The sequence below is a fragment of the Loxodonta africana genome, chromosome 2 (assembly GCF_030014295.1).
Source record: "Loxodonta africana isolate mLoxAfr1 chromosome 2, mLoxAfr1.hap2, whole genome shotgun sequence".
In the NCBI taxonomy this organism is placed as follows: domain Eukaryota; kingdom Metazoa; phylum Chordata; class Mammalia; order Proboscidea; family Elephantidae; genus Loxodonta; species Loxodonta africana.
In genome coordinates, this window is record NC_087343.1 from 142,769,932 (window position 1) to 142,793,002 (window position 23,071).

Consider the following 23,071-nt stretch of genomic DNA (forward strand, 5'->3'; position numbering starts at 1 on the left):
TATTCTTCATTTCAGATATTGTAGTTTCATTGCTTGAAGTTCCATTTAATTCCTTTTTCCTTCTTCCATTTCTCCCTCATTATGTTTTTCTTTAGTTCCTTGAAAAAACAGAACGTACTTAAAATAGCTGTTTTAACATACCTTTCTATTAAGTCATCATCTCTATAATTTCTAGGTTTGTTTGTATTGGTGGATTTTTCTTTCAATTATGTATTGTATCTTCTGGATTCTTTCTATACTTAGTAATTTTTTATTGGTTTCCAAGACACTGTGAATTTTACATTGTTGAGCGCTCAGTTTTGTTGTATTCCTTTTAACAGTGTTAGACATTTTCTGGTAGGCAGTAACTTTCAGATTAATTTCATCCTTTTGAGGTTTTTTAAAGATTCTTTTTAAGAAGGCGTAGAGTAGCTCCTGTTTTAGGGCAATTTTTTCCTACTTCTAAAACTTGGCCCTTCGGAGGTCTCTGCTGAATGTCCTTGAATTCAATAATGTCTCTTCACTTTGGCTGAACAGTAGTAAAATTCTCATCTTTATGTGAGCTCCGGGAATGTTCATTTTATAAACCCAACCCAGTGCCGTCAAGCTGATTCCAACTCATAGTGACCCTACAGGACAGAGTAGAACTGCCCCATAGGGTTTCCAAGGAGCGCCTGGTGGATTTGAACTGCTGACCATTTGGTTAGCAGCTGTAGCACTTAACCACTATGCCACCAGGGTTTCCATTCATTTTATAGTTTCCCAGTAATTCTTTTACCTTGGAAGTTGTTCTTGCCCAATTTTATGAGATGTATTCCACTTCTCTCTTCATTGTGTTTATATTTTCCTTTAATTTCTTGAACAAACAGAGCATGCATAAACTGATAACCAACTAAGATACAAGGAACCCCCATGCACATCATTATAGCAGCTAATCCTTCATGGGCAGAAGCAGAAGCAGCTCTATCTGTGTTTAATGAAAATAAGGGGAGATGCAGAAATGTTGTACCATGTTTTGCCCTCAATTTTTTATATCCCAAAGACAGAGGCCCAAAGGTTATTTTTTATATACTTTCTCTTCCAAAATATTTGTATCTTAAAGGTTTAGACTTTATACCTATAAATAAGTCATTCAGGACCATATCTAATTAAAAAAAATAACTAAACCAATGAAACTTCAGCTTTCTGGGTCCTTACTCTATATGAAACAAGGAATACATGGTAAAGGGGATTAGTACCTGGGTAAAATAACTGGTCCAGCTTTAGAAAAGTTAAGTAAAATCTATTGTGCAGTCTATATTGTTATGAATAGAGCTTAGACTTTAGCTTTCATAATGTAGCTGGACCAATTCCTACCACCCCATGTCACTGAAAAAACTTAGGCAAAATAAAACAAAATTGTCCATCTTCTCCCTTTGTCTCTTAGTACTCTGTTATTACAAAGACCTCTGACTATATCTCCAAATTTCCACTGGGTCATTCGACCCTTCTTCTGCTAACAACCCAAGATCCCATTCTTCTCTGGCCTGTGAGCAACTCTGGCAAGGGCGTATCAGAATTTTGGAAAGAAAATCTACTGCCAGGGAGACCTTAGCAGCAATGCTTATAGGTATTAATCTTATAAATGGCACAGAGCCGCATCCAGATAGCACACCCAGTTCTCATCTCCTTCCCAGTGAAGATAGAGAAATTGGAAACAGTATTTTCTGAGATGAAATAGTGGAATGGAAATAGATTATACATAATCACTTTAAATGTTGGAATCAGCAGAGCTGGAAAAATCCTCTGACTAAATCCCATGGTGAAAATCCGTTAATTTTGAAGAGATTAAATCAGCTAAATAATTTTGGAGGAGCACATAATGGAAGGAACCATTCTGACAGTTAAACTACTCCAGGGAATGAAACTTAATTTTTAAGTCTCTGACAATAATAGCAAGTAGACAGTTCAGTATTTTATAAGCTACACAATTGGGACTGTTTCTTATGATAGAATTTACATTTCTATAATCTCTGCATGCCAGTAGTGTTAACACTTTGCTCAGACACAAATATGTAGCTTAACTATTACTGCCTAGAAACCAATAGATAGTAACCTCTCCTTTTACATTATCAAAAAAGGACCCAGGACTGATTGAATTCGGTTGACTTAATAATCTCCATAAAAGATTTCCTTTTCCCATTTTTAGTATAGTGGCAAAGCTCTAAGAATGTATTAATGTATTTTGCAGAGGATAGTGGCCTGTAGGTAAGTCTCAAGCAGCTAGACACACAAAACTTCCCTAATTCTCTTGTTTGCAACTTTCTGCCTGATTAGCATTAGCTGGAGAGATATAAAATTGGTAGAAGATCCTGGCAAGAAGGAAGAAACAAAGAACCTCATTGAGCACATTATTAAAACGCTTCCTTTAGCAGCTGTAGGCACTTAAAAATGTAGAAAACCCTGTGATGAGTTGGGAGCTCCTATGGGGCACACATTTGTGCTTCATTACACTTCTCTGTCCACAGCACTGGGTACACTGCTAAACACTGAGCAGAGGCTCAACACCTCTGCATGATCAGTGGTAGAACCCTGGGGAGGTCCCTCTGTCTGAGAAGGAATGCCCGTCTCTATCTTCCCCTGCTGAGGCACTGGTCAAAAGAAAAATGGGCCCAGATGGGGCTCACTCCTTCTCTCTCCAAAGACACATCCTCTGTGATGAACTCATACCTTACCCTCCTGGCCAAATGTGACTTATTGTTCTTTTTGCCTGTCTTCATGTCTTGATTGAGAATTAGGATATGCCCAGCTGAGGGCACAGCATGTGAGAAGTTAGGGAGGCATGAGATTGTATACCCTGTTTAAGGAACTACAACTATTCCTGGAATGTTACAGGATAGGCGAATTATGGAAAACAAAGACGGAGATGTAAGCCCTGGGCTCTTCAGGGCCTTGGCACACTCTGAGTTCTCTATCTGAAGAAGTAAAGGATGCCGGGGAGAGATGGCAAACATTTTTCCCAGTCGTCCTTTCATGGCTACACACCCACAAACACTGTTCTTTTCTTTTTAAAATTTTTTTTTACCTCGAAGTATTTGGGTGTGTTCAGGAAACTTCTTAGCTTTTGGTTTAGTACAGTTCTGCTGATTTCCCCCCGACCCCTGTATTGTGTGTTGTCCTTCCCTTCACCTAAGATAATTCTTATCTACTATCCAGTTAGTGAATACACCTCTCCCTCCCTCCCCACTGTCCTAATCATCAAAGAATGTTTTCTTTGTGTTTAAACCTTTTCCTGAGTTCTTATAATAGTGATCTCATGCCATATTTGTCCTTTTGCAACTGACTTTCACTCAGCATAATGCCTTCCAGACTCATCCATGTTATGAAATGTTTCACAGATTCATCACTGCTCTTTATCATTGTGTAGTATTCCATTGTGTGAATATACCATAATTTGTTTATCCATTCATCCGTTGATGGGCACCTAGGTTGTTTCCATCTTTTTGTTATTGTGAACAGTGCTGCAGTGAACATGGGTGTGCATGTATCTATTCGTGTGAGGGCTCTTATTTCTCTAGACTACATATTCCAAGGAGTGGGATTGCTGGATCGTATGGTGCTTCTATTTCTAGGTTTTAAAGAAGTGCCAAATCGATTTTCAAAGTGATTGTATCATTTTACATTCCCACCAGAAGTGTATAAGTGTTCCAGTCTCTCCACAACCTCTCCAGTATTTATTATTTTGTGTGTTTTGGATTAATGCTAACCTTTTTGGGGTGAGATGGTATCTCATTCCAGTTTTGATTTGCATTTCTCTAATGACTAATGATTATGAGTGTTTCTTCAAGTATCTGTTAGCTGCCTGACTGTTGTCTTTGTTGAAGTACCTGTTCATATCCTTTGGCCATGTTTTAATTGGGTTATTTGTCTTTTTGTTGTCAAGGTTTTGCAGTATCTTGTAGATTTTAGAGATTAGACCATGATAGGATTTGTTGTAGCCAAAAATTTTTTTCCAGTCTGTAGGTTGTCTTTTTTACTCTTTCAGTGAACTCTTTTGATGAGCATAGGTATTTGATTTTAGGAGCTCCCCGTTATCTAGTTTTTCTTCTGGTGTTTGTTCATTCTTATTAATGTTTTGTATTCTGTTTATGCCATTATTAGGGCTCCTAGCATTGTCCCTATTGTTTCTTCCATGATCTTTATCATTTTAGATTTTTATATCTAACTCTTTGATCCATTTTGAGTTAGTTTTTGTGCATGGTGTGAGTTATGGGTCTTGTTTCATTTTTTTGCAGATGGATATCCAGTTTTTTTTTATCCAGTTATGCCAGCACCATTTGTTAACGAAACTTGTCTTTTCCCCAATTAACTGACTTTGGGTCTTTGTCAAGTATCAGCTCATAGGTGGATGAATTTATATCTGAATTCTCAACTCTGTTCCATTGGTCTATGTGTCCATCGTTGTACCAGTACCAGACTGTTTTGACTACTGTGGCAGTATAATAGGTTCTAAAATCATGTAGTATGAGGCCTCCCATTTTGTTGTTCTTCTTCAGTAATGCTTTACTTATCCGGGGCCTCTTCCCTTTCCACATAAAGTTGGTTATTTGTTTCTCCATCTAATTAGAAAATGCCATTGGAATTTAGATCGGGATTGCATTCTATCTGTAGACCCCTTTGGGTAGAATAGACATTTTTGCAATGTTGAGTCTTCCTATCCATGAACAAGGTATGTTTTTCCACTTATGTAGGTCTCTTGGTTTCTTGCATTAGTGTCTTGTGGTTTTCTTTGTATAGGTCTTTTACATCTCTGGTTAGGTTTATTCCTAAGTATTTTATCTTCTTGGGGGCTGTTGTAAATGGTATTGATTTGATGATTTCTTCTTCGACGTTCTCTTTGTTGGTGTAGAGGAATCCAACTGATTTTTGTATGTTTATCTTGTATCCTGATACTCTGCTGAAATCTTCTATCAGTTCCAGTAGTTTTCTTGTGGATTCTTTGGGGTTTTCTGTGTATAAGATCACATCATCTGCAAATAGAGATACTTTTACTTCTTCCTTGCCAATTTGGATGACCTTTATTTCTTTTTCTAGCCTAATTGCTCTGGCTAGGACCTCCAGCACAATGTTGAATAAGAATGGTGATAAAAGGCATCCTTGTGTGGTTCCTGTACTCAAGGGGACTGCTTCCAGACTCTCTCCATTTAGTATGGTGTTGGCTGTTGGCTTTGAATAATGCCCTTTATTATGCTGAGGAATTTCCCTTCTATTCCTATTTTGCTGAGAGTTTTTATCATGAATGGATGTTGGACTTTGTCAAATGCCTTTCCTGCATCAATTGATAAGATCATGTGGTTCTTGTCTTTTGTTTTATTTATGTGATGGATTACATTGTTTTTCTAATGTTGGATCATCCCTGCATACCTGGTTTGAATCCTGCTTGGTCATGGTGAATTATTTTTTCTATACGTTGGTGAATCTATAGGCTAGAATTTTGTTGAGGAGTTTTGCATCTATGTTCATGAGGGATATTGGTATGTAATTTTCTTTTTTTGTGGTGTCTTTACCTGGTTTTGATATCAGTGAAATGCTGGCTTCATAGAGTGAGCTTGGGAGTATTCCATCCTTTTCTATGCTTTGAAATACCTTTAGGAGTAGTGTTGTTAACTCTTTGAAGGTTTGGTAGAATTCTCCAGTGAACAGTCAGGGTCAGGGCTTTATTTCGTTGGGAGATTATCAATCTCTTGTTATAGGTTTATTTAGTTGTTCTACCTCTGTTTTTGTGAGTTTAGGTAGGTAGTGTGTTTCTAGAAATCTGTCCATTTCTTCTAGGTTTTCAGATTTGTTAGAGTACAATTTTTCATAGTATTTGCTATGACCCTTTTAATTTCAGTTGGATCTGTTGTGACATTGCCAGTCTCATTTTTTATTTCGGTTATTTGCTTCCTTTCCTGTTTTTCTTTTGTCGTTTTGGCCAATGGTTTATTGATACTGTTAATCTTTCCAAAGAACCAGATTTTGGTCTTGTTAACGCTTTCAATTATTTTTCTATTTTTTGTTTCACTTAATTTTGCTCTAATTTTTATTATTTGCTTTCTTTTGGTGCCTGAGGGCTTCTTTTGCTGCTCTCTATTTGTTCAAGTTTTATGGTTAATGTTTTTATTTTGGCCCTTTCTTCTTTTTGGATGTGTGCATTTATTGCTATAAATTGACCTCTGAGCACTGCTTTTGCTGTATCCCAAAGGTTCTGGAAGGATATGTTTTCATTCTCATCTGATTCTGTGAATTTCTTTATTCCATCCTTAATTTCTTCTATAACCCAGGAGTTTTTGAGTAAGGTGTTGTTCAGTTTCCAAGTGTTTGATTTCTTTTCCTTGCTTTATCTGTTATTGATTTCTACTTTTATGGCTTTATGGTCAGAAAAGATGCTTTGTAATATTTTGATGTTTTGAATTCTACTGAGGCTTGTTTTATGGCCTAATATATGGTCTATTCTGGAGAATGTTCCATGTGCACTGGAAAAGAAAGTATACTTGGTTGCTCTTGGGTGGAGTGTTCTGTATATATCTATGAGACCAACTTGGTTGATTGTGGCATTTAGATCTTATGTGTCTTTGTTTTTGGGAAACCCTGGTGGCGTAGTGGTTAAGTTGAGCGTTTTTCTGGACATTCCATCCTACACCAAAAGTGGTGTGTTGAGGTCTCCTACTATTTTTGTGGGGCTGTCTATCTCTTTTCAATGCTGTTAGAGTTTATGTATTTTGGAGCCCTGTCATTGGGTGCATACATATTTATTATGGTTATGTCCTCCTGATGTATTAACCATTTAATCATTATATACTGTCCTTTCTTATCCTTTGTGGTGGATTTTACTTTAAAGTCTATTTTGTCAGAAAATAATATAGCCACTTCTGCTCTTTCTCAATTTTTATTCGCTTGATATATTTTTTTCCATCCTCTGAATTTCAGTTTGTTCATGTCTTTAAAGTGTGTCTCTTGTAGGCAGTATAGAGGTGGGCTGTGTTCTTTTTTTAAAAATCTATTCTGTCACTCTCTGCCTCTTTATTGGTGCATTTAGTCCATTTATATTCAGTGTAATTATTGATAGGTATGAGTTTAGTGCTGACATTTTCATGTCTTCTTTTGCATTGTTGACAGTTTCTTTGTTTCACTTAATTTTCTGTGCTGAGTTGTTTTTCTTTATGTATTTTCTTTTCATCTTTTTCATTGTTGTTGATTTTGTTTTTGCTGAGTCTATGTTTTTCTTGTTTTTTATTTTGATGTGTAGGACTGTTAGTTTCCTTTGTGGTTACTTTAATATTTACCTCTATTTTTCTAAGTTTAAACCAATCTTTTAATTCTTTATGTTTCCTTGACTTCCTCTCCATATGAAAGATCTATAAGTATATTTTTAGTCCCTCTTTTTTTGTTTTAATGTGTCGTTTTTTATATACTAACGTCTCTGTTTTCCTATTTTCTGCGTTTTTGCTTTGATTTATTTTTGTGAATTCCTTATCTGGGTTGATATCTGGTTGCTCTGTTCTGTGTTCTAGGCTTGGGTTGTTATTGATTTTCTAACCAGAGGACTCCTTTAGTATTTCTTGTAACTTTGATTTGTTTTTTGCAAATTCCCTAAACTTCTCTTTATCTGGAAATGCCCTAATTTCGCCATCATATTTGAGAGATATTTTTGCTGGATATATAATTCTTAGCTGGCAATTTTTTTTTCTTTCAAGGCTTTGTATATGTCATCCCATTGCCTTCTTGTCTGCATGGTTTCTACTGAGTAGTCCGAGCTTAGTCCTATTGACTTTCCTTTGTAGATGAGTTTTTGTTTATTCCTAGCCACTCTTGACATTCTCTCTTTATCCTTGGTTTTGGAAAGTTTGATTATAATATGTCTCGGTGACTTTTTTTTTGTGATCTACCTTGTGTGGGGTTCAATGAGCATCTTGAATAGATATCTGCTCCTCTTTCACAATATCAGGGAAGTTTTCTGCCAACAAATCTTCAACAACTCTCTCTGTATTTTCTGTTATCCCCCCTGTTCTGGTACTCCAATCACTCATAGGTTATTCCTCTTGATAGAGTCCCACTTAATTCTTAGGGTTTCTTCATTTTAAAAAAATCCTTTTATCTGCTATTTCCTCAAATAAGTTGGTGTCAAGTGTTTTATCTTCAGTCTCACTAATTCTGACTTCCATTGCCTCAATTCTGCTCCTATGACTTTCTACTGAGTTGTTAAATCCTGATATTTTATTGTTAATCTTCTAGATTTCTGTTTGCTGTCTCTCCATGGATTCTTGCAGCCTGTTAAATTTGTGCTCTTCTATAATCTTCTTAAGTTCCTCTATTGCTTTGTTTGTGTGTTCCTTGGCTTGTTCTGCATTTTGCCTGATCTCTTGAAGAGTTCTGTATATTAATCTTTTCTATTCTACCTCCAGTAATTCCAAGAAGTTATCTCCCTCCAGAAGACTTCTTGATTCTTTGTTTTGGGAGTGTGCTGAAGCCATCATGGTCTGCCTGTTTATGTGATTTGATATTGACTGTTGTTTCTGAGCCGTCAATGTTATTATATTTACTTATGTTTGCTTACTATATCCTGGAAATCCTGGTGGTGTAGTGGTTAAGTGCTACGACTGCTAACCTAAAGGTTGGTAGTTCAAATCCACCTGGTGCTCCTTGAAAACTCTATGGGGCCGTTCTACTCTGTCCTATAGGGTTGCTATGAGTCGGAATCTACTCTATGGCAATGGGTTTTTTTGGTTTTACTATATCCTAGCTTCTTGTTTTATTTTGGTATACCCAAATAGGCTGGTCATGTGATCTAGTTTGATTATTAGTGCTTTCGAAGCTCTAACGTTCTGTCACCAGGTGGTTAGATCTGTTACTAGGTATGTGATCCCAGGAGTACACTCACTTTTCTTGTATGGATTCAGCTCAGGTGTCCAGACAGTCTGTCACCAAGTGTGTGGTGCAGGCTCTCACCTACAGTCCTAGACGGGCAGGGTGCTTGGAGTAGGCACAGGTATCTGGCTGTGGTAGGGTGCCACACACTGAGCAAGGCAGGGGTCTGACAGCTGCCCCTGAGTGTCTGGGAGGAAAATGTGTCCCTGCTCCCTAGAGTGTGTAAGTGGGTGGGTTTTGCAACTGGACTATGGGCACCAATGCTGTTGGCTTTAAGGACTGGGAGGCACCACTTATTCTTGGAGCCACCAGTCCTCAGGCCCCTGATGTGAGTAGGTTAGGACCCTACTTAATGGGCAGAGTGATGGCAAATGTCACAAATTTGCCACTCCACCATATAGCTGATACAGTGAAGTTAGGCTTCAGGTATATACCCTGTCATACTGTGCTAATGAGGGCCTATGCTATTGCAATGCACCCACACAGGTCTGTGCAGGGGTGAAAGGCATTCAAAATCCATGGACCCCATATGCCTGTGCCTAGGCAAAGAGGTTGTGCCTGCCCTAAGTTCCCAGCTTAGGGGAGGAGGCAGATTCTTTTTTCCTGTTTGTTAATTTGTTCTCTCTCCAAGGCTGGGAGAATGGCTCAGGGCACAAGACAGGTCCTACTTCTGGCCCAGGGGAAGCAGAATCACCGAAGCCGGTCCAGGACCCAGTGCAGAGGGAGGAGGAAGCAGGTAAATGGGAGAGAGTTTGTTCCCAAATGGAGTGTTTTTTGATCCTTGCGGTAGGTTAGATGCACCTACGTATCTTTTGCTGATTGAGCACCACTTTTCACTGGTTCTGGAGGCTTGAATAGACCCTCTACTGCTTGGTCTCTCCCCATGTGGAAAATGCATCCTAAATGGCACTGGTTGCCTCACTGTGCATGCCAGCCGATCCGGCCTGCAGGGTGCTGATTTCTGCCGGGTCAAGTCTGGAAACTCCTCACTGCTTCTGAACCATCTCTCCCTCCCCATGCCACTCAGTCCAATTCCTCAACTTTGTGTTTATTATTTGGGGCTTCTAGATTGTCATATATAATCGATTAACTTGTTTTTTTTCAGGTCTTCGTTGTAAGAGGGACTACCAGAAGCGTCTGACTACTCCACCATCTTGGCCCTGCCTCCAACATTCCTCTTCTAAGATGCACAACATTTGAAATGTCTCCCAACATAATAAAACTTCTCCATGTGCTAAAAACACATTGCTACTTCCTCAGAATGAAAAAAAAAAAAAAAAACCCAGATCTTGTTATAGTATCCAGCTATGTTTCCTAGGAGATGTTCTCCTTTAGGTTTTTTATCTTTTTAAAAAGTATTTTAGGGGTGCAGCCAAAGTGGCACTACAGACAGAAGCACCATGCTGTCCCTCCATAGCAAAGACCTGAAAAACTAAGTCAAACAGAGACAAATGTCAATCCTGGAACCCTAAGTGTGAAATGAAGAGATAAAGAACTCAACCAAGCACCAAAAGGACTAAGAAACTGACAGAACAGAGAGTGAGGAGAGATAACAGTGGAGGTCCCCTATTAGCTAAGGCAGCACAGATTCACCATCTTGGACTCCTGTTGGAGATAGACAGGCAGGGAGTACAGGAAAGCAGCTTCATGGAGCTCCCAGAAGGAGACAAAGCATCTGGTAACAAGTGATACACGATTTTCCATCCCCCACCCGTCTACTCCCTGCTCAGCCTCTGCTGCTTCCCAGTGACCACAGCCCGGGAGGAACCGGCTCCATGCTGCTTGGATTCACCCCACCCACACTGGCCGGCTCCTTTAGAGACATTTCATTGTTGCTGCTGTTGCTTTTTTCAGCTTTTTTTAATTTCTTTCCTGCCTTACACCTGCTCCCCCTCCTTTATCTCAAACACCTGGCTCCATGTGCCATCTTTGTTTCTTATTGTCAGGCTATGAGGTGCCACTCAGCTAGGGAACTGCTACCCCAGTCTGCAGCGTTACGCTCTTGGGATCCCAGTGGCCTTTTTTGTTTTGTATTGTTTTTCTCTTTGCAGCTTGGGAGCCACTCCCCAGTCTGCACAGCCATGTCAATGGGATCACTGGGGGCTTTTTCTTTTTTATTTACTTTTTCTTTCATCTTTTCCTTTTTGTTTTTCTTCATTTCTTAGTTTCTCATTTCTCTCTGCTTTCCTTCTCTTCCTGTCTCCTGAATACCTGGCACTGTGTGCCATTCCTTCCCCTTCTAGATGGGCTGTGCCCTGAGGCCTGGAAGCCACTTGCCCGGTTGCTGGTGGGATCTCTGGGGGCAATTCTCTTTTTAAGTGTTTATTTTTCCTTTTTGATTTTCTTCATTTCTTGGTTTCTCATCTCTCCACTCCAAAGGGAAGGTCACTCAGCATTTTTTGTTTGCTTGTTTTGGCTTCTGTTTCTCCTTTCTCTTCTTTCCTATACCCATCTCAGCTCCACAAATCAGAACCTCCCCCTTCCCTCCTGCCTTCCTGCACCATGCACTGAACATCACACACCTGAGCAGCATAGTCATGGCCTACCAGAACCTGCCCTGCACTGGCTCCTGGCCCACCTGGTTGAGTACGTGCCACAAACAACCCACCCTAGCCATTCCCCTTCAGCTAGACATGCACTGCTGCACCATAGCTGAGTGACTGGCCCTGCCCATTGGACAAGGAGGTGAAAAGTATCGTGCCCACAGACAAGCAAACAAGGAACACACAGTCTACCTGCTCAGACATAACCAAATAAAACAAAAAAGCCAGACAAAACAAACAAATTTACATTGAATAAAAGAATAGCTACTGAATGTTCCAAAGACAGCAAATAATACCAAAACATATAAAAACAGGACAGGATAGCTCTAGTATAACTCAAAACCCAGTGCTACCGAGTTGATTCTGACTCATAGTGATCCTGTAGGACAGAGGCTTCAGTATAGGCATCCAAAATAAAACAAAAAATGAGTTTCCAGTGGAAGAAAAGACTCTAGAACTACCTGACAGGGAATTCAACTCTCTAATATTCAGAGCTATCCAAGAGTTGAAGCAAAAAGCAGACAAAAATGAGGAAAAAATAGACGAACTCATGGAAAAGACAGAACAATTCATGGAAAATGTAGACAAAACAAATAGAAGAATTCAGGAAAATAATACAGGAACAAAATGTCAAAATACATTCACAACTAGAAATCATACAAAAACAACAATTAGAAATCCAAAAGATAAACAATAAGATTTCAGAAATGGACAATGCCATAGAAGGTCTGAGGAACAGGTTTGAAGCTATGAGAGACAGGATCACTGAAGTTGAAGAAAAATACTTGCATATAACTTTGAGGAAAAATCAGAACAAAGAACACAGAAAAATGAAGAAATTCTGAGAATTATGTGGGATACAATCAAAAGCAAAAATTTGCAAGTGATTGGAGTTACAGAACAGGAGGAGAAAATGGAAAACAGAGAGGATCACTGAAGAATTGCCAACAGAAAAATTCCCTAATACCATGAAAGATGAAAAGCTGACTGTCAAAGAAGCTCAATGAACCCCATATAGGGTAGACCCCAAAAGAAAATCGCCAAGACATATCATAATCCCACTCACTAAAACCAAAGACAAAGAAAGAATCTTGAGATCAGCTCAAGAAAAACAAAAAGTCACATACAGAGAGGAAACAATAAGACTAAGCACTGATTACTTGGCAGAAACCATGCAGGCCAGAAGGCAATGGGATGACATATATAAAACCTTGCTTAAAAGAAAAAAAATGCCAACCAAGAATAATATATCCTGCAAAACTCTCATTCAAATATGATGGTCAAATTAGGAGATTTCCAGATAAACAGGAATTAAGGAAATATGTAAAAACCAAACCAAACTTAACAAGAATTATGACAGGGAGTCCTTCGATTTGAGAGCAAACATCAGACAACAGCCTGAATGTAGGATGCAAGATGGCACCAGCCAGGTACTAACCTAGGAAATGAACTCTCAAGGACTATTCAAAACCAAAGGATTTACAGCACAGGGAACCTGAGAGGTTAATCTGTATATCTGTCAGAACAATAAAAGAGGGAATAAACAGTGTAGGTATAGAACTTGCTAATAGAGAGGAAGCCGAGGTGATACCAAGTAACAATATACTGGTTCAAACCTAGGAAGATAAGGGTAAATTTCAAAGAAAGTTAACCAAACTATTATTAAAATAAAGAAGAAAAACATAAAGTGTCAGTAAAAACAAAATCTATGAAAATAAAAGAAATGAAAAAAAATCCACAAAAAGGAATTCAGCACAGGAGAGTAAGAGGAACAAAGAAGACGTCAGCACCACAAAAAAAAAAAAAAAACCTACAAAATGACAGCAAAAAACTCACACCTATCAATAATTACACTCAACGTAAATGGCCTAAATGCACCTATAAAGAGACACAGAGTGACAGAATGGATTAAAAAAAAAAAAAAAGATCCCTCAATATGCTGTTTACAGAAGACTCACCTTAGAAATGAAGATGTAAATTTATTAAAAATCAAAGGATGGAAAATAGATATATCAACCAAACAGTCACCAAAAAGGAGAAGGACTGGCAATACTAATCTCAGATAAAATAGACTTTAAAACAAAATCCACCATAAAATACAAAGAAGGGCACTATACAATGATTAAAGGGACAATCCATCATGAAGACATAACCATAATAAATATCCATGCACCCAATGACAGGGCTCCACAATACAGAAAGCAAACACTAACAGCACTGAAAAGAGAAATTGAGAGTTCCACAATAATAGTAGGAGACTTCAACACATCACTCTCAGTAAAGGATGAAACATCTAGAAAGAAACTTAACAAAGACACAGAAGAGCTAAAGGGCAGTATCAACCAACTTGACCTCACAGACATATATAGGACACTCCACCCAACAGCTGCAAAGTACACATTCTTTTCAAATGCACGTGGAACATTCCCCAGAATAGACCGCATCTTAAGCCACAGAGCAACCCTCAATAAGATTCAAAACACCGAGATAATACAAAGTATCTTCTTTGACCACAATGCCAGCAAGGCAGAAATTAACAATAGGAAGAGCGAGGAAAGAAAGAAAAATTACACAGAAACTGAATAACACCCTGCTTAAAAATCACTGGGTAATAGAAGATATCAGACATGAAATTAAAAAAATTCCTAGAAACAAACGAGGATGAAACGCATCATACCAAAACCTTTGGGACATGCAGAGGTCAACTTATAGCAATAGATGTAAACATAAAAAAAGAAGAAAGGCACGAAATCAAAACATTAGCTACACAATTTGAACAAATAGAAAGAGAACAGCAAAAGAAGCCCATAGCCACCAGAAGAAAGGAAATAATAAAAATCAGAGCAGAAATAAGTGAAATAGAGAATAGAAAACAATAGAAAGAATCAACAAAACCAAAAGTTGGTACTTTGAAAGGATCAACAAAATTGACAAACCACTGGTCAAATGAACAAGAGAAAAACAGGAGGATGCAAATAACCTAAATAAGAAACTAAATGGGGGACATTACAACAGAACCAACTGAAATAAAAAGGATCGTAACAGAGTATCATGAAAACTATACTCCTAAAGGAAATGGATAAATTTTTAGAAAACTACTACCTACCCAAACTAACACATAATGATGTTGAAAATCTGAATAGACCCATAACAAGAGAAGAAATTGAAAAGGTAATTAAAAGAACTCCCCCACCCCCAAAAAACCCTGGCTTAGGTGTCTTTACTGGAGAATTCTACCAAACATTCAGAGAAGAGCTTACACCAGTACTACTCAAGCTATTTGCGAACACAGAAAAGGAAGCAGTATTTCTGAATTTATTCTATGAAGCTAGCATAACCCTGATACCAAAACCAGGCAAAGACACCACACAAAAAAAGAAAATTACAGACCAATATCTCTCATGAATATAGACGCAGAAAAGGCATTCGACAAAGTCCAACACCCATTCCTGATACAAACTCTGAATAAAATAGGTAATAGAAGGAAAATTCCTCAACATAATAAAGGGCATCTATACGAAACCAATTCCTGAAGCCTTGTTTTTCGCCAATGCCTTCAGTGTAGCTTGGACTTCCTCCTTTAGTACCATCAGTTCCTAATCATATGTCACCTCTTGAAATGGTTGAACATCGACTAATTTTTTTTGGTATAATGACTCTGTGTATTCCTTCCATCTTTTTTTGATGCTTCTCGCATCATTTAATATTTTCCCCATAGAATCTTTCACTACTGCAACTCGAGGCTTGAATTTTTTCTTCAGTTCTTTCAGCTTGAGAAACACTGAGTGTATTCTTCCCTTTTGGTTTTCCATTTCCAGCTCTTTGCACATGTCATTATAATACTTTGTATTCTTGAGACGCCCTTTGAAATCTTCAGTTCTTTTACTTCATCAATTCTTCCTTTTGCTATAGCTGCTCGATGTTCGAGAGCAAGTTTCAGAGTCTCCTCTGACATCCACCTTGGTCTTTTCTTTCTTTCCTGTCTTTTCAGTGACCTCTTACTTTCATCATGGATGATGTCCTTGATGTCATTCCACAACTCATCTGGTCTTCAGTCACTAGTGTTCAATGCGTCAAATCTATTCTTGAGATGGTCTCTAAATTCAGGTGGGATATACTCAAGGTCATATTTTGGCTCTCGTGAGCTTGCTCTGATTTTCTTCAGTTTAAGCTTGAACTTGCATAACTGGTCTTCCTTGTAGGCATATCAATATTATCTTATCACTGCCAGCATTGTACTTCGGGATGGATCTTGAAATGTTCCTTTTGACGATGAATTCAACACCATTCCTCTTCAAGTTGTCATTCCCAGCATAGACTATATGATTGTCCAATTCAAAATGGCCAATACCAGTCCATTTCAGTTCACTAATGCCTAGGGTATCGATGTTTATGTGTTCCATTTCATTTTTGATGATTTCTAATTTCCCTAGATTCATACTTCGTACATTCCAGGTTCAATTATTAATGGATGTTTGCAGCTGTTTCTTCTCATTTTGAGTTGTGCCACATCAGCAAATGAAGGTCCTGAAAGCTTTACTCTATCCACGTCATTAAGGTCGACTGTACTTTGAGGAGGCAGCTCTTCCCCAGTCATCTTTTGAGTGCCTTCCAACCAGGGGGCTCATCTTACAGCACTATGTCAGACAGTGTTCCACTGCTATTCATAAGGTTTTCACTGGCTAATACTTTTCAGAAGTAGACTGCTGGGTCTTTCTTCCTACTCTGTCTTAGTCTGGAAGCTCAGGTGAAACCTGTCCTCCATGGCTGACCCTGCTGGTATCTGATTACCAGTGGCATAGCTTCCAGCATCACAGCAACACACAAGCTCCCACAGTACAACAAACTGACAGACACGTAGAGTGCTGAAGGTGCTCACTCGTTTATGCCGAGAAATATAGAAGACAACTTCCTGGTCAACTGACTGGAAGAGATCCATATTTATGCCTATCCCCAAGAAAGGTGATCCAACTGAATGTGTAAATTATAGAACAATATCATTAATATTACACACAAGCAAAATTTTGCTGAAGATCATTCGGAAATGGCTGCAGCAGTGTATCGACAGGGAACTGCCAGAAATTCAGACCTGTTTCAGAAGAGGATGTGGAACCAGGCATATCATTGCTGATGTCAGATGGATCCTGGCTGAAAGCAGAGAATACCAGAAGGATGTTTACCTGTGTTTTATTGACTATGCAAAGGCATTTGACTGTGTGGATCGTAACAAATTATGGACAACATTGTGAAGAATGGGAATTTCAGACCTTAATTGTGCTCATGAGGAACCTTTACATAGATCAAGAGGCAGTTGTTTGGACAGAATAAGGGGATAGTGATTGGTTTAAAGTCAGGAAAGGTGTGCGCCAGGGCTCTATTCTTTCACCATACCTATTCAATCTGTATGCTGAACAAATAATCCAAGAAGCTGGACTATATGAAGAAGAACGGGGCATCAGGATTGGAGGAAGACTCATTAACAACCTGCGTTATGCAGATGACACAACCTTGCTTGCTGAAAGTGAAGGGGACTTGAAGTACTTACTAATGAAGATCAAAGACCACAGCCTTCAGTATGCATTGCACCTCAACATAAAGAAAACAAACATCTTCACAACTGGACCAATGAGCAATATCATGATAAACGGAGAAAAGATTGAAGTTGTCAAGGTTTTCATTTTACTTGGATCCACAATCAACAGCCATGGAAGCAGCAGTCAAGAAATCAAAAGACACATTGCATTGGGTATATCTGCTGGAAAGGACCTCTTTAATGTGTTGAAGAGCAAAGATGTCCCCTTGAAGACTAAGGTGCACCTGACCCAAGCCATGGTATTTTCAATCTCATCATATGCATGTGAAAACTGGACAATGAATAAGGAAGACTGAAGAAGAATTGATGCCTTGGAATTGCGGTGTTGGCGAAGAATATTGAATATACCGCAGACTGCCAGAAGAATGAATAAATCTGTCTTGGAAGAAGTACAACCAGAATGCTCCTTAGAAGCAAGGATGCTGAGACTGCATCTTACATATTTTGGACATGTTGTCAGGAGGCATCAGTTTCTGGAGAAGGACATCATGCTTGGCAAAGTACAGGGTCAGCAGAAAAGAGGAAGACCCTCAATGAGGTGGATTGACACAGTGGCTGCAACAACGGGCTCAAGCATAACAATGATTGTAAGGATGGCTCAGGACCAGGCAGTATTTCGTTCTATTGTGCATAGGGTTGCTATGAGTCAGAAGTGACTTGATGGCACCTAACAACAACAACATACAAAACCAATATCCAATAGAGGCTGAAAACATTCCCCTTGAGAACAAGAACAAGACAAGGATGCCCTTTATCACCATTCCTATTTAACATTGTGCTGGAAGTTGTAGCTAGAGCAGTAAGGTAAGAAAAATAAATACAGGGCATCTGAATTGGTAGTGAAGTAAAATGGTCCCTATTTGCAGATGATTTGATACTACACATAGAAAACCCAAAAGATTCCATGAGGAAACTACTGGAACTAATAGATTCAGCAGAGTAGCAGGGTACAAGATAAACATACAAAAATTAATCAGATGCCTATACACCAATAAAGAGAACAATGAAAAGGAAATCAGGAAAACAATACCATTTGTAATAGCCCCTAAAAAAAAACACTTAGGCATAAATCTAACTAGTGATGTAAAAGACGTATACAAGGAAAACTACAAAACACTACCATAAGAAACCAAAAGAGATGTACATAAATGGAAAAACGTACCATGCTAATGGATAAGTAGACTCAATGTTGTGAAATTTACACTTCTACCCAAAGCAATTTACAAATGCATTGAAATCCTGATCCAAATATCAACAACATTCTTTAAAGAGATGGAAAAACTAATCATTAACTTTACTTGGAAAGGGAAGAAGCATGGGACAAATAAAGCACTACTGAAGAATAAAAGTAGGAGGACTCACACTACCTGACCTCAGACCCTACTAAATAGCTACGGTAGTCAAAACAGCCTGGTACTGGTACAAAGACAGGTACATTGACCAATGGAACAAAACTGAGAACCCACCTATGGCCACCTGATCTTTGACAAGGGCCCAAAGCCCACAAATGGGGAAAAGACAGTCTTTTTAACAAACGGTGGTGGCAAAACTGGATGTCCATCTGCAAAAAAATGAAGTAGGACCCACACCTCACACTATACACAAAAACTAATTCAAAATGGATCAAAGACCTAAATATAATGCCAAAAACTATAAAGATCATAGAAGAAAAATGGGATCAATGCTAGAGGCCCTAATACACAGCATTAACAGAATACAAACCGTAACTAAGAACACAAATTCCAGAAGATAAGCTAGATAACTAGGAGCTCCTAAAAATTAAACACTTGTGCTCATCAAAAGACTTCACCAAAAGAGTAAAAAGAGAACCTACAGACTGGGAAAAAGTTTTGGCTATTACAAATACGACAAAGGTCTAATCTCTAAAATCTACAGGAAAACCAACACCCCTGCAAGAAAAAGACAATCCAGTTAAAAAATGGGCAAAAGGAAATGAATAGACACTTCACCAAAGAAGACATCCAAGTGGCTGGCTAACAGACAATGGGGAAATGCTCAAGATCACTAGCCATTAAAAAAAAAAAGGAGAAATGCAAATCAAAACCACAGTGAGATACCATCTCACCCTGGCATTACTGGCACAGATCAGAAAATAACAAATGTTGGATAGGCTGTGGGGATATTAGAACTCTTATGCACTGCTGGTGGGAATGCAAAATGATGAAACCTTTTTGGAAAACGACAAGATGCTTCCTTAGAAAGCTAGAAATAGAAATACCATATGATCCAGCAATCCCACTCCTAGGAATATATCCTAGAGAAATAAGAGCTGTCACATGAATAGACATATGCACACCCATGTTCACTGCAGCATTGTTCACAATTCAAAAAGGTGGAAATATCCTAAGTGCCCATCAACAGATAAACGGATAAACAAACTATGGTACATACACACAATGGAGTACTACCCAATGATAAAGAACAATGATGAACCTGGGAAGCATCTCACGACATGGATGAATGTGGAGGCATTATGCTGAGTGAAATAAGTCAATCACAAAAGGACAAATACTGTATGAGACCACTAGTAAAAAAACTCATGAAAAGGTTTACACACAAGAAGAAACAATCTTCGATGGTTACAAGGGAAGGGAGGGGTGGGGATGGAAAGACACTAAAGAGACAATAGATAAGTGGTAACGTTGGTGAAGGGTAAGACAGTACACAATACTGGGAAAGCCAACACAACTTGTACAAGGCAAGGTCATGGAAGCTCCATAGACACATCTGAACTCCCTGAGGGACTGAATTGCTGGGCTGAGGGCTGTGAGGACCACGGTCTTGGGGAACATCTAGTTCAATTGGCATAACCTAGTTCATAAAGAAAATGTTCTACATTCTACTTTGGAGAGTAGCGTCTGGAGTCTTAAAAGCCTATGAGAGGCCATCTGGTCTCACCCCTTCGGGAGCAAGGAAGAATGAAGAAAACTTAAGATACAAGGGAAAGATTAGCCCAAAGGACTAATGGACCACAACTACCACAGCCTCCACCAGAGTGAGTCCAGTACAACTAGATTGTGCCTGGTTGCTACCACTGACTAGTCTGACAAGGATCACAATCCAGGGTCCTAGTCTGACAGGGATCACAATCCAGGGTCCCAGACAGAGCTGGAGAAAAATGCAGAAGAAAGTTCTAACTCACAAAAAAAGACCAGACTTACTGGCCTGACAGAAACCAGAGAAATCTCAAGAGTATGACATCCTTTCTGCTCAGTAATGAAGTCACTGCTGAGGTTCACCCTTCAGCCAAAGATTAGACAGTCCCATAAAACAAAATGAGACTAAAGGGGTACACTAGCCTGGGGGCAAGGACTAGAAAGCAGGAGAGGACAGGAAAGTTGGTAATAGGGAACCCAAGGTCAAGACGGGAGAGTGTTCACAATGTCATTGGGTTGTTAAGCAATGCCATAAAACAATATGTGTACTAACTGTTTAATGAGAAGGTAGTTTGTTCTATAAACATCCATCTAAAGTAATATTTAAAAAAAAAAAAGAAAAAGAAGAGAGAGCAGAGGCAGCAGGGGAAGATGGCGGCGAACGTTCCACAGCGAGCGTGGACTGTGGAGCAACTGCGCAGCGAGCAACTGCCCAAGAAGGACATTATCAAGTTTCTGCAGAGTCATGGTTCAGATTCGTTTCTTGCAGAACATAAGCTATTAGGAAACATTGAAAATGTGGCTAAGACAGCTAACAAGGAACATCTGGTTACAGCTTATAACCATCTTTTTGAAACTAAGCGTTTCAAAGATACTGAAAGTATAAATAAGGTGTTAGAGCAGGTGAAAAATGTGAAGGTTAATGACGACAAACCCAAAGAAACCAAGTCTGAAGAGACTCTGGAAGAGGGTCCACCAAAATACACAAAATCTGTTCTTCAAAAGGGAGATAAAACCAACTTTCCCAAAAAGGGAGATGTTGTTCACTGTTGGTATACAGGAACACTACAGGATGGGACTGTTTTTGATACTAATATTCCAACAAGTTCAAAGAAGAAGAAAAACGCCAAGCCTTTAAGTTTTAAGGTTGAAGTTGGCAAAGTAATCAGAGGATGGGATGAAGCACTCCTTACTATGAGTAAGGGAGAAAAGGCTCAACTAGAGATTGAACCTGAATGGGCTTATGGGAAGAAAGGACAGCCTGATGCCAAAATTCCACCAAATGCAACACTCATTTTTGAAGTGGAATTAGTGGATATTGATTGAAATAGCAAGGCTTCAGGTCTAAAGACAACACAGCAACAATGATAAAACTTGACCTTGAGGAAACTTATGTAACTAATTAGAGCTGGTTACTATTGTGTTTAATGGGGGATTCACCTGGTAAATTCAAGGAGTTAAAACCTTGTTTACTTGATCTCCCAACTCTGGATAAATGTAATCCCTTATCATAAATCCTTGAAGTCTAAAATATTTTACTGCAACTGTGTAAAATATTGGTCAAAGAGAACTGATGTTCCTTTTACCTCGTGTTGTAAAGTAAAAGGCTCGATACAGATTAAAAAAAAAAAAAGAAGAGAATATTTTATTTGGCGGCAGTATACACAACCAAACACATCCATTCACAATTTCTACATTGGTTACATACTTCACTTTGTATCACCATTCTCACCATCTTTACCCATATTGTTGTCACCAGCATTAATTTGCATTTTCTGCCCCTTAAAGTTCTCATCCGTGCTTTAGATGAACTGTTGTCAGTTTAAACTCATTTAGGTGATTCTTCATAATCACTCAATACTCAAGGCAAACATTCTTTATTAATTGGGCTAAACTATTGTTTAACAATGGTTTTGTGTGATAGTTTTGGTCAAGGTTTAAAGATTATTTCTGGACATTACATTCAGGAATCCCTCCAGTCTCAATGGATCCAGTAAGTCTGGTTTCCATATAAGTTTGAAGTTCTTTTCCACATTTTTCCTTCTTTTGATCAGGATCCATCTGTTGGGTTCTTGATCAAAACGTTCAGTAATGGTAGTCAGCACCATCCATTTCTTCTGGTCTCATGGTAATGGAGGTAGAAGTTTACGGTGGCAATTAGACCTGCAGTCCATTTCCTTCTCCAATTCCTGGGTCTCCTTCCTCTGCTTTTCCAGGCAAATAGAAACCAATTGTTGCATCTTGGGTGGTCACTCACAAGTTCTTAAGACCCCAGGCACTACTCACTGAACTAGGAGGTGGGGCAGAAACTCTAAAAACATTAGGCCAATTGACTGGATAGATCCACAAAGCCATGACCCTGAACCTTTGAACCAAGAAAACTAATCCCATGAAGTGTTTAGTTGTACCTAGGCAGTTTAAACAGGTGCAGCCTCTCCTTTAGTTTTGATGCCATCCTATCTCAAGACTCCGCAACTTAGGGACCAAGTAGTAAATGTAATATAGCTAACACCCTACACATAGTAGTTAGAGAAAGCAAGAAGAAATAAAAAAGATGTTAATTTATTTGTTCACTTATAGGTGTTTAAGTGACAACATGGAGCCAGAGCTGGTGTTTATGACTTTGTTTCTTCAATTCCCACACCATGTACTCCTTACCTTTAGGTCTTCAACTGTCAGAAATCTTTGTGGAGTGGAGTGGCCCAAATCTCCATTTTTGAAACTTTTACTGGTCTCTCCTTTGCTGGGTTGCAATAGTCTTCTATTGCCTTTCAAGAGTGGACATGGTAATACAAAGGGGAGGGAGCTCCCAGACAGCATCCAGATTATTTCCTACCCTTTAATACGTAATTCTCCCCAAAAGTACTATGGTCTCAAGTATAGTTTTTTTTTTTTTTTGTCATTAACTTGAGGAGCTTGAAATAACCAAGTGTTATGGATTGAATTGTAACCCCTCAAAATGTGTGTCAACTTAGGTAGGCCATGATTCCCAGTATTATGTCATCTGATGTGATTTTCCTATGTGTTGTAAATCCTAAATCTATGATGCTAATGAGGCAGGATTAGAGGCAGTTACGTTAATGATGCAGGACTCAATCTACAAGATTAGGTTGTGTCTTAAGTCATTCTCTTTTGAGACATAAAAGAGAGATGCAAGCAAAGAGACGGGTTAT

General features: G+C 38.8%; 1 protein-coding gene across 1 annotated transcript; it reads left to right on the forward strand.

Moving 5' to 3' along the window:
- The first annotated feature begins 20,518 nt into the window (after positions 1–20,518).
- On the forward strand, positions 20,519–21,466 carry LOC100660348 (peptidyl-prolyl cis-trans isomerase FKBP3-like). The gene has a single exon (XM_064279762.1). It carries the CDS (start codon positions 20,550–20,552, stop codon positions 21,222–21,224), a length of 675 nt encoding a protein of 224 aa, XP_064135832.1. The 5' UTR covers positions 20,519–20,549; the 3' UTR covers positions 21,225–21,466.
- Positions 21,467–23,071: the final 1,605 nt, after the last annotated feature.

Excerpts from the sequence above, each read along its gene's own strand:
- LOC100660348 (XM_064279762.1), top strand. The coding sequence starts at position 20,550 with ATGGCGGCGAACGTTCCACAGCGAGCGTGGACTGTGGAGCAACTGCGC.